This window comes from Nycticebus coucang, chromosome 6 (genome assembly GCF_027406575.1).
Source record: "Nycticebus coucang isolate mNycCou1 chromosome 6, mNycCou1.pri, whole genome shotgun sequence".
In the NCBI taxonomy this organism is placed as follows: domain Eukaryota; kingdom Metazoa; phylum Chordata; class Mammalia; order Primates; family Lorisidae; genus Nycticebus; species Nycticebus coucang.
Window position 1 is genome coordinate 30,585,516 of NC_069785.1, and position 12,131 is coordinate 30,597,646.

The following is a 12,131-nucleotide window of genomic DNA, read 5'->3' on the forward strand; positions in this document are numbered from 1 at the left end:
CAGGAGTTTGAAGTTGCAATGAACTATGACCACTTCTGGGAATAACCACTACATCCCTGCCTGGGCAACATAGGAGACCCTTTCTTTAAAAAAAAAAAAAAAAAAACTCCAATGGATTAATTCTACATTCAATGTTTTTTATCCCTTGTTTCAATTTCTGTATTAACCAAGGCCTGCAGGATCTCTCACCAACAGAAGTGAGACAAATTCCAGGATCTGAGATATACAACTCCCACTAGTCTCCTCACTTGGGTTTGGGTGATATTTCTGTGAGATTTTCATTCTATTGGCTGTCAAGCTATGAATTTTTTGTCTACTTACTTTTTTTTTTTTTTTTTTGTGGTTTTTTTTTTTTTTTTTTTTTTGGCCCGGGCTGGGTTTGAACCCACCACCTCTGGCATATGGGACCGGCACCCTACCTGCTGAGCCACAGGCGCCGCCCTTGTCTACTTACTTATTGGCATTCTTTTACAAGCTTTTAGTAGAAGGCTGGCCCTTATCAACTCTGGAAAACTGAGATGTTAGTTAAAAGAGGGTCAGAGAGGCTGAAAAGAACAAGACTATACTGACTCTTCACTCTAGCCTTCTCATGCACTCTACTACTCTCTATAAACTCACTAAGTAACTGACCAACAATCAGTCCTATGTTCATGCTATTTCAGAAGGAAAAGAAAAACATTCCAAGAAGTGGAGATCAGAATAACTCTTGCTGATGTAGAAAGGTTTTATCTTTGCTTTCCATTATAGTCAAGCCTCAAAGGTTTCCTGAGCCACTAATGCCACCCAGTGGCCAGGCCACATACATTAATAAAACCTAAAATCGATGTACTTGAGATACTTAAATTGCATTATAACAAATCATACAGGAAATCAGAATAATGTGGGTTGGAAGAATTGATTACACTATTCCAATCTCTTCATTAATCTGTTAATATTTTTTGTAAAACAACCAATTTCTAGTTTCTGGGAAAAATATATTATTAAAGAAAATCATACATAGCCAAACTTTTCATACTTTCAAAAAGATCTCATCTTCCCCTTTTCACCGCCCACTCACCAAAAACAACCCACACCTGGCAATTCCAGTCATATAATACATGTGCAAAAGGGGCTTTAGTTCATTAAGTAAAATCAATTTTATTAGTAAGGATCTTTCCATATGTCCAAAGCAAACAATTAATGAATTCCAAGGAAAAACCTACATACAAGGAAATTAGAAGTATCCCAGGATGACAAAAAAAATATGTACACCCATAATCACCGCCGCCTCCGAAAACCTGAAAGGAAGGGAAACCAAGAATGAGGCAAAAGAGAGTTGGAAAAACTCACGGGACAGGCAAAAAGGACATTTAGAGAGAAGGGCTCAAGAGAGGTGGACATCCTAAGCAGTACTCTCTATCTTCCCGGGACAAAAGACTGGAAGAATGAAATTGAAACAGGATAATGGTCCCTTCAGATTGATACTTTCATAGTTCTATTTAAGGAAGCCTTAACAGGAGCTGTGGGACCTTAGAGATGGATTCCAGAGATCCCTTGTGTGAATGATCTGATTTCCAGCGTAGGCAAGAAGGAAAGCCCACCTAAGGAGATTACTGCCCAGTATGGAAGAAATAGTACAGGGGTTGGTGAGACCCAGGATGGCAAATCCTGAGGCCCAAATTCATATTCCCTCCCTTACACTTGGTCACCTAAGTCCTAGAGTCACTTACCCTTTTTCTTCCGACCTTTCTTGGGGATCTTCTTCCGCTTAATAGGATTCTGATCCTGGAGACAGATGGAGAAGTGAAGAAAAGGTAGTGTCCTTCCCAAACACCTCATGGTAATAAGCTCCAAATACTGGCTGCAAGCATAAATGTCACCTCCTACTACTGTATCCCAATCTCACCTCATCAAGATGAGCAGTTCCTCCTGTCAGAGCACTGATGTCACTGAAGTGCGTGAGGGAATGAAGCTGTGAGCTCATGGCATGTGCCCGTTTCCGCCGTCCTTTCTCTCGCTTACTGACACTCAAACGCACCATCATGGTCTCCTCGTAGTTAATCCTGCCAGAGAAAGACACACACTGTTTACAGCTGGCTTAGATCATGGAGATGGAAAGCTCCAGCCCAGAACCTGGGCCCATAGATTTACTCATCCCCCATTCAGAGAATTCTCAAGAAGTTTCACAGCACATCAACACTATATTTAGTTAATGACTTACTAAATGCTCAGTAGGATTGCTCGATGAAATGGTCTCTGTGCCAGAACTTCCCTCATCACAGAGATAAACCCATAGCACATCCATACTACTATTGAAAATACCGTATCAGCCAGGCACAGTAGCTCACGCCTGTAATCCTAGCAATCTGGGAGGCTGAGGTGGGTGGACTGCCTAAGTTCAGGAGTTTAAGACCTGCCTGAGCCAGAGTGAGACCCCATCTTTAAAAATACCTGGGCATTGTTGCAGGCACTTATAGTCCCAGCTACTTGGGAACTGAGGCAAAAGAATCACTTGAGCCCAAGAGTTTGAGGCTGCTGTGAGCTATGACACCACAGCACTCTACCAAGGGTGGCAAAGTGAGACTCTGTCTCAAAAAAATAAAATAAAATATCATATCAAAAACATCTACATTTTAATTCTATAAACAAGATCACCTAAACGGGCTCTTTCATCCAAACCCATCAACTATAGACTGCATCTGAACAAAGCTGATGAATGTATTCAAGTTACAATAACTTTTCTGCTCTCCTTCCCTAGCACCCTCAATGTCATCATAAAAACCTGCCTTTATTGTCTTCTATACCAAAGTGAAAGTTGTGATAGACAAACACAGAATTTTAAAGTCCCTCTATGTGAAATTATGTATGCTCCTCTCTGTACACCTTTTGCTTTAAGCCAAACAGTTGGGAAAAACAAAACATTTTCATCAGTTCCTATTCTGTATTTCAAGCTCCTAACTATTGGCTCACATTTTTTTACTCCATTTTCTATAGAATGTTGGTTCTCTTGATACCAAGCTTAATCACATTCATCAAAAGCATGAGAACAGCTCTCCACAGCATAGAAATAATTTCCAATTGCAAAAGCTCAGACCTATGTTGGTCCTCCTGACTCTGACGAGTAACATGAGGATGCCGAGCGTCACGGATTTCCTCTGGAGCATCTGAGTACTGTTCCTTAAGTTCACGAATGACAGAGCTGCTCAATGCCCGTCTCTTGGCTCGTTCTAGAAGCTTTTTCTCCCGCTCAGCTTCTGTTTCATCTGTATGATAAAAATGAGCAGGTATTATCCCCGAACAGAGAAAAGGAGAAGAGAAACAATTCATGTTGATGAGGCAGCAGCCACAATTCATACCATAATGTACTGGAACCAAGCGTGGTGGAACATACTTCTTTGATACCCCTTTTACAGATTTCTTCCCTGAAGCTCCAGAATGGCCATCCTCTGCTTCATCTCCTTCCTCATCCTCAGAGCTCAACTGCAAACGGAATGTAATGTTCAAACACTTAGGATGCATTAGTCAGACAAGTGAGAAAAAACCTAAAGCTGGAGTACCATGGGGAGGTAGGAATATAAAAGAAGAGAAAAAAAAGGAAATCTCATACTCAGCAGTCTAAAGCCCAAGTTGGAAAATCAAGTCATAAGAGAATCCCTGGTGACCCAATATCACAAGGCCCATTTAGGTATAGATCCCTCAGGAAAAACTGGGAGGCTAATGCAACCTCTTACCTTGCTCATCATATTGCTAGGATGAGGCTTAAAACGAAGTGGATCATTCTCACCTGAAATAAAACACCCAAGAGGTTTTATAGAATTTAAAACTTTGTGATGGTTCTTACAATATTATGATGGTTCCCTCACTTACTAAGGTTGCCTGTCACTGCAGTCTTGACCAGTTTATCAATTTGATACTTCAGTTTTTGGTCCAAGGGACGAAGCTTTTCCAAAACCTATGAGGTGACAGTAAATAGGATTACATTCCCTTACCAAAATCAAGCATACACCAGAGTCCCTATATTAAGGAAGCAGACAAGGCACAAAGTAGAGCTAATGAACAGAAAAATATATATATATATATTTTTTTTTTGAGACAGAGTCTCACTCTGTTGCCCTCAGTAGAGTGCTGTGACATCATAGCTCACAGCACCCTCAAACTCCTGGGCTTAAGCAATTCTCTTGCCTCAGCCTCCCAAGTAGCTGGGACTACAGGTGCCCACCACAACACATGGCTATTTTTAGAGACAAGGTCTTGCTCTGGCTCAAACCTATGCGCTCAGGCAATCCACCCGCCTCGACTCTCAGAGTGCTAGAACTGCAGGAGTGAGCCACCATACCCAGCCCAGAAAAATACTTATTTTTCCATTTGGCTTCCTTACTTAAACATGAGAACACCACTTAAATGAAAGCTGTGTGACAACCTTGGGGGTCAAGATTTAGAAACCCGGTAAGCATGGTGGCACATGCCTATAAACTTAGCTGTTTGGGAGGCTGAGGCAGGTAGATCACTTGAGCCCAAGTTTAAAACCACCCTGGGAAAGATAGCGAGACCCCTCAATCTCAAAAGAAAAAAATGTAGAAACCTAAAACTTCAACATGCCACATGCTTCATACCGTGCGAATCTCCACCAGTCTCAAAACTGCAGCATGACCCCGAAGAGACCCTCCTGAGGCTTTGTCCAGGATAAGGTGGCTTAAATCCATAAGGTACATGAGCAGCAGCTGATCTTTCACTTCTAAGAAGCTGAGACCCTGAGGTGAACAAAACAGTAAGGGATGCCAATTTGGTTTTAGCCAAAGAATGAGGAAGAAGCCTTGGACCTTGGACACATAGAATGTTTTCTCAAATTAGTTCATGTAAGGTAACTTGAGTAGTTTCAAGAAATAACTATATCCAAAATGGCCAATGGAGAAAATTAGGCTAACACTAGAAGCAAAACTGAGAAAATTAATGGAAGACAATAAAACAGAAAAAAAATCAATAAAATATTTCCCCCTTAAAACAACTACAGCAGGGTTTCTCAATCTCAGAGCTACTGAGGCCAGAAAATTCTTTGTTGTAGAGGGCTGTCTTGTGCATTGGAGGTTTTCAGCAGCATTTTTGGCCTCTACCCACGGATACCCACTTCCAAACTGTACCAATCAAAAATGTCTCCACTCATCACCAAATTTTAAATTAATTTAATCAAAATACTGATATTTTTTTTTTTTGTTAATACCCATACTTATATGACACAGGTAAAAACAAGGATTTATATACACTGCTATGAAATTAAATCCATGTCAGCATCAGTTGTAGAAGACGTATATAATATGGTTCCAATTATAGGGGACATAGGAGTATGATGCACACATTTTTATATGTGTAGAAAAACACCTGGAAGATTACACACAATTAACTGCTATCCCTAGGAATATGAGAAAAAAAGAAATGGAGTACTTGTACTGTGAAAAGTGTTTTTCCAACAAGTATATATTACTCTTATAATTTGAAAAAATCTCAAAAAAATGTATCCCAATGGTTATCTCAGAGTAGTGATTGTACTGATTTTTCATTTGCTCCTTTGTGCTTTTTATCTCCTAAATTTTCCAAAATTAAAAAATGTACTACATTTATAGGCAGAAAATCAAGCAAACGTTATACACATATTTTTTTAAACAAAGAAAGTAACATGTGTAACCACTGGCTTCAGTTATGGTTATTAAGTAAGACAAATGAGTCTTCTGACTGCCTAAAATCAAACTGACAAAAAAGTCCACAGCCCCAGGAAAATCTATTTCAGAGAGGTTAAATACTTTGGCCAAGATTACACAGTAATAGCAATAGATAGCTGGGATTCAAACTCAGTCTGCCAACACCTAAACCCTGGGTATCTTTAACCAACATGCTAAGCTCCTGAAACACTAGCATGGTATACAAGGACAGCAAAGAGTTTAAAGTCGGACAAATTAAGTTCTGAATTAAACAACTAGTAGTCAAATACTGGGCAAGTCACCCAACCTTCTGATCTTGGTCTCCTTATCTGCAAAATATATACAATATTTCCTTCCTGCCACAGAGACTAATTATGAGGCCCAAATGAGATAATGTGAAAACACTCTGTATCCTGTAAAGCACCTACTAAGTCTTTGGTCATAAACAGTAAGTCAATACATATCTGTTCAATGAATAAACAAATATATAGTGATATAAGCAGTATGCTGGCAGCCCATCTGTCTCAAAAAGGCATTGAAATGAATCAAAGCATGGTACCCAGGACAAAGACAGGTAAGAATTTGAGAAGTAGGTTCTTCTGACATGCTTGGGCATTGCAAAGTTCAAATTGAGTGACAAGCATATAAGAAAAAAACAAAACAAAGATTCAAAAAAACAATGAAAAAAATAAAAGTAGACCAGGCACAGTGGCTCACACCTGTAGAGTTGTCCTTGCACACTTCCCCACACCAACAATCTCTGAGGAGATTCTAGCAGACCCTAATTTGAAAAGCTACTACTACCATATTTCAATTTCACGATGCACACTGTTTCCATATTTTAACATCTCTGAAGCTGAGATACATCTTTCAGTCAATGGTGTCTTAGAATTATCTGTTAGGTGAACAGGCAACATTTTTTCTTAGTATATAAAAGAAAAGTTATGCCACAACTAATAGAGTCTTAGACTAGGTGAAATACAAAAGCAACTCCTCAGCCCATAAAGCTCTTCAGAGCGACTACTTTTCCAGTCTTATTTCCTACTCCTACTACACAGAACACAAAATGAACATCCAACCATGAAAATGGCTTATCTCCTTTCCCCCAATGTCACCATGCCTTTAAGACTTTGTGCTTTTGCATATGCTGTTTCTTATTGGTTTTCTGGACTCCTGTTTATCTCTCAAAATTCTATTACCTCCTCTGAGAAGCTTTCCTTGACCCTCTCTCCTCATCCAGCAATCAATTACTCTCTCTTCCCCAGCTGGCACATTACTCCTCAAAACTCCGTAAGTGATCACTACTATTTCTATTGCTTTGATCTGTCACTAAACTTTAGCACAGAAACTGGATCTCATTTAGCTTTGAAGCTCTAAAGTTCTTAGAACATATAGGACACAAAAAATCTACAATGGAAGAACTAGTGAGAACATCAAGATAGGGGATGCTTATTCTTTAAGTACATCTTACTTTCTCTGTAGGATAGGCTCCAGCTTGAACTTTTTTGGTCAATGCTTGCACTTGCGCAGTTACAGCCATCACCTAAAATTAACCCAAATAAAACAGCCATTTAGACTATATCAAGTCACATTTATGATCTGTGAAGGGCAAAAACTAAACAATACCACCTAAAAATTATCTGAAACACTGTCTAAAGCACAGCATTCTCTTCTTGGTTTTAGTAAAGTAGAGAAGGAATGGCACTTCAAAGGGTAGAAACAACTTAGCACTTCTTATTAGGGTTAATGAAAAAACTTATCTTTACCAAACCATGAAGAGGGGATGAAGACTGGGACAGTGCTGTAACTTTATCTGTTTTGGCTGAACTTACAAGGCATAGAACTACCAACAATCCCCAACTTAGAAAAGGTTGGACTTATGATTTTACAGCTTTAAGAGGGTATAAAAGCAATACACATTCAACAGAAACCTTACTTCTCAATATCCTGGGCAGTGGCAGCAAGCCAAAGTTCCTAGTCAGCCATTAACGACTTTTAGTATTTTCAATTTACAGTGAGTTTATCAGGATGTAACCCCATAGTAAGTCGAGGAACACTTGTATATAAACGTATAATCAGCTGTGTACCCTAAGAGCAAATCATGTCACCGCTTCCAGCATCAGTTTCCCTAGCTGCAAAAATAAAGGAAAATGATTCAGGTGATTTCTTTGTATAGTTTTCTCTATTCCTTGCAGAAATCAATTACTTTGAATTCTGGCCTGAAAAGATTGTCATTAAATCATTTTGCTCTTATGGTATTTGGTAGCATTCACATACTATGTATCTGCTCCCAAATCATCAACGTTTGGGGTGAGGAACACAAAGTCAAAACCAATCCGTGACCAATCTATCCCATAGGGCTGACACTACTCACCTGTTCCTGGAGGTTTTTCAAAAGTGTTACAGCATTTGACAGATCTGACTCCAGCATTCCCTAAAGAAGGGAGAGAAGAGGTAAAGAAAAGTCATTATTTCCTCAAGACTGAGAAGACGCAAAGTCTGGGGTGAGAAAATCCCCTCTTTCTTCAGACGCGCCAGATTTGGGGCCTTCTCACTCCGGTGCACATGCAGGCTCGCCTCAAAGCCAACTCCAGGGGTTACTGGGGTAACTCCTCTCCAAGTCTCCCTATTGCTGCTTTTGCCCCGTTGTGTCGGGGAGACCATCTCCCTAAAGCAACTTTAATCACCATTCTTCCTTAGTGCTAATAGTTTGCCTCGAGCCGCTAGGAGGAAAAGAAATATCCACAATAAGCACGCGAAGAATATTCCAAACTAAACTCACCGGAGCCGCCATCTTCACCAGGCCCGCCGCTTCCGGGACCGTAATTCCTCAGAGCCAATGTTCACTTGATAGACAAGCACCGCTTGCGAATTTAAGCCAATAGGAATAGGAGTTCTCTCACTTCCGCCGTGAACTGGATAAACGAGAGGAGGAGTCTGATCCGGCCAATGGATTAAAGGCACTGACTAAAGTTGTCAGATTCGGAAGGAGCTCTAAGATCTAAAAACATACTTGGAAAGAAACATATGACTGGTAGATTGAGTAGAATGATTGAAGCTAAACTAATAAAAGATGGGCAAATGATTGATTGAAAGTTAGAAGGACCAATGGAAAAAGGAGGTAGCATGGCGAACTGAGAGCGCATTGGCTCCCGGATGCCGCAGTGCCCAGTCTTTTTCGCGGCGCTTTTCTCGTACTGCCAGAACGCGCCGCTAGGTGACAGGCAGTGCCTACACTCCAAGGTGTCCACGTGGTGGAGCCACCATTACTAGCTTCTCCTCCAACGTAGGCCGTGCGACATTCCTCACAGACCCAGTGGTCCTTGAATCGATTCTGTGCCAGAACTCCTTATGATTCCGACTTTGTGACTAGGGACAACTAATTCAGTCTCGAGCCTTTTTCATCTGTAAATAAGAGTTAGGCCAGAGAAGCCCAGAGCCAGGAATTGGAAACCTTATACAAGGACTCCTCTTCATCGCACCGGAGGGCGCTGTAAAAGGCTCCAAATGCGGTTCTGATACTGTTCTCATCTACCAGTTTGGGGACAGGAAAAGGAATACTTTTTTTTTTTTTTTTGGAAGACAGCGCCTCAAGCTGTTGCCCCCAGTAGAGTGCTGTGCTGTCACAGCTCACAAACTCTTGGGCTTAAGCGATTCTCTTGCCTCAGCCTCCCAAGTAGCTGGGACTACAGGCGCCCGCCACAATGCCTGACTATTTTTTGTTGCAGTCGTTTAGCTGGCCCGAGCCGGGTTCAAACCCACCACCTTTGGTGTATCTGGCTGGCGCCATAACCTCTGTGCTACGGGCGCCGAGACAAGAAAAAGAATACGTTTTACAAATGAGGAAGTGATTCATATTTTAGTGATTTGCCGCTGGTTACACAGGTCCGCTGCAGAACTGGGTACAAATCCAGGTTAAGCAAGTTTCACTATGCCCCGCTTCTTCATTTCTCAGTACTTTTAAAATACAGATGTCAGTTCCCTCTGGCTTCTCTCAAGCTGGTGAAGTGGGCTGGATGAGTATTAATTGTTCCCACCATCTGCCTTAGGAAATAAAGCACCGAAAGGGTAAATGATGGTCTTGAATTTCTCCCTGTAAAGGCTGAGTGACCCTTGGCCTGGAATTAGATCTGGTGTGAAGCGGTTTTACAGAGTTAAGGAACAAATAACCTCTCTATCTCGGCAGCTGAATGGAAAAATCTTGGTGGACTCAAGAAGAAGGAAGAAAGGAGGGTATCCAGTACATACTCCTTTGACATTTTTTGCTGTTTCTGACATAGTACTGGAAACTTAACGATGGACGCTGAGACCACAAACTTAGTCAATGTTTATCAGGATTTGTATTGTGAAAAGTTTCTATGTCAGGGCGGTGCCTGTGGCTCAAAGGAGGACTCTGGCCCCATATACCAGAGATGGTGGGTTCAAACCCAGCCCCGACCAAAAAAAAAGAAAAAGAAATGCTCATACCTGTTTAGTTAGAACACAAATAGGCTTTTCCTTTTCTTGGAACTTGGAATTTAGTTTATTCGTATGGGTTATTTTGCCAGTGAGAAAACACATTACACTGCCTTGTTTTGGTTTTAATTATTAGAATACTTACAAACTGTAGGGGCAAGAAGGTGTGATACCTTTTCTCACCCATTATAGGGTCAGGCAAAACACTCCTATAACAATAGAGAGATTAACAAGAGAAAAGCATAACAAATTAACTTAATTGAAATTTTATGTGATAAAGGAGACTTCAGAAATAAATACCCAAGGACTCAGGAAAAACTAACCATTTTTATGCTGAGGGTCAGTTAAAAACAAGACAGCAGGTAGAAATATGATTGGACAAAAACAGTATGAACTGGTAGTAATAGACTGAGAGAGGAACCCAGCAAGGCCTGTCTGTTCAGATTTTTCTTGGCCTCTCTGTGTAGCAATCCTTCCTCCCAGATACAGAGCAGGACCCTTATGCAATGAGAGTCTTAAGACCTACAATCAGATGAGGTAGATCAGAAAAATTTCTTTATGACCAGCTCTTACACAGACAGTCTGGGGAAAGCTAAAGTAAAATTTCTAGATTTTATGGCTGGTTTGTGGGGAGAAAGATTCTACTCACTAGGACCTGCCTTCAGAAAGAAGGGCAAGGGACAGGAGGGCAGGAGAAGGTCAGAGAGAAACTTTGCTTCTGAAGCTGCTTTTAAGGTCTTCCAATCTCCTGTGGTTCAAAATACTCAGTATGCTAAAGTGTCATACTTTGGAGTGTCATTTTCTGAGCCCCAACATAATTATTCCTTTTATTATAAGAAAAGCTTAGAGTTAGCAGTGCAACAAATCTTTGTAAATCTCTTCTATGACTCAACCAGCAAGCATTGACAAAGAATATAAGAACATTAAGTGTATTGTCTTTTATTTCTTTCAGCAATTCCATAAATTGGCAATCAATCATAGTATTTGCAAGTATATACTAAGTGTCAGGGGTCTCCAAGACCCTCAAGCTGTTCAGTAGACCTGGTCCAATTCACTCAGCAGAATTAGCAGGTTCAGCCCAAGTCAAAGTGAAAGCAAGGTACAGGGGAGGTGAGAATAAAGCAGCTGGGACTCCAGTGCAGCAGAAAAAGAAGTACAGTTTTTATTTAAATAAAGTATAGATAAGCGTAGACTGTTCCAGAGAGAGCAAAAGGGTATCCCTTATGAGTGAGAAGAGATGCCACACAAAGGCAGCACACAAGTATAAATATCTCATCCTGGCTCTATAATTATCCATAAAACTTTTCTTTCTTCTTTTCTTTTCTTTTCTGTTTTTTTTTTTTTCAAGACAGAGTCTCACTTTGTCACCCTTGGTAGAGTGCCATGGTGTCATAGTTCACATCCACCCTTAAACTCTTGGGCTCAAGCAATTCTCTTGCCTCAGCCTCCTGAGTAGCTGGGACTACAGGTGCCCATCACAATGCCCGACTATCAGAGACGGGGCTCCAGCTCTTTCTCAGTTTGGTTTCAAACCCCTGAGCTCAGGTGATCCACCTGCCTGGGCCTCCCAGAGTGCTGGGATTACAGGCATGAGCCACACACCCAGCAATCCATGAAACTGCAATCTGTAAAACTTTTCGTTGGTTCCCCTATGTCTTTAGATGTTTCATGTGCTTCTCATTGGTCACAGATTACCTCAGTTGCCACATGTGTCCATATTCCTCCTTTTAGTTGCAATCGCCACTCTTATTTTCCTGGCCATTGTATGGTGGCATCTATTAGTCGTGTCATGTTTGTGACATTTGCTGTGTGCACTGTTCTGTAACCATGATCATTACTCCACTTTGTGTTATAAACTAGCAATTCCATTTTGTGGAAAACAGTACATACTCTGCTGAGTCACAAGGTTCCCAAAATTCATTGTTTGTTATAGAGCCCTTTTTAACTTTTTTATCTAAAAGGCCAGACTTTTCTCCTATTTCCCTGTAGCCCCTTTCTATTCCT

At 40.8% G+C, this 12,131-nt stretch overlaps 1 protein-coding gene across 1 annotated transcript; it reads right to left on the minus strand.

Moving 5' to 3' along the window:
* Window positions 1–1,122: 1,122 nt before the first annotated feature.
* On the minus strand, window positions 1,123–8,555 carry NGDN (neuroguidin). Its single transcript, XM_053595083.1, has 11 exons — window positions 8,455–8,555; window positions 8,047–8,106; window positions 7,144–7,215; window positions 4,593–4,730; window positions 3,847–3,931; window positions 3,711–3,763; window positions 3,336–3,459; window positions 3,074–3,242; window positions 1,886–2,042; window positions 1,710–1,764; window positions 1,123–1,277 (listed from the first exon to the last, which is right to left on the minus strand). Exons 1-11 carry the CDS (start codon window positions 8,464–8,466, stop codon window positions 1,258–1,260), a joined length of 945 nt encoding a protein of 314 aa, XP_053451058.1. The 5' UTR covers window positions 8,467–8,555; the 3' UTR covers window positions 1,123–1,257.
* Window positions 8,556–12,131: the final 3,576 nt, after the last annotated feature.

Coding starts and splice junctions, on each gene's coding strand:
- NGDN (XM_053595083.1), bottom strand. Junction 4,731..7,143: donor GAGCCTATCCTACAGAGAAA/GTAAGATGTACT, acceptor TGTTCACCTCAG/GGTCTCAGCTTCTTAGAAGT. Junction 3,243..3,335: donor CTTGGTTCCAGTACATTATG/GTATGAATTGTG, acceptor TTTATCATACAG/ATGAAACAGAAGCTGAGCGG.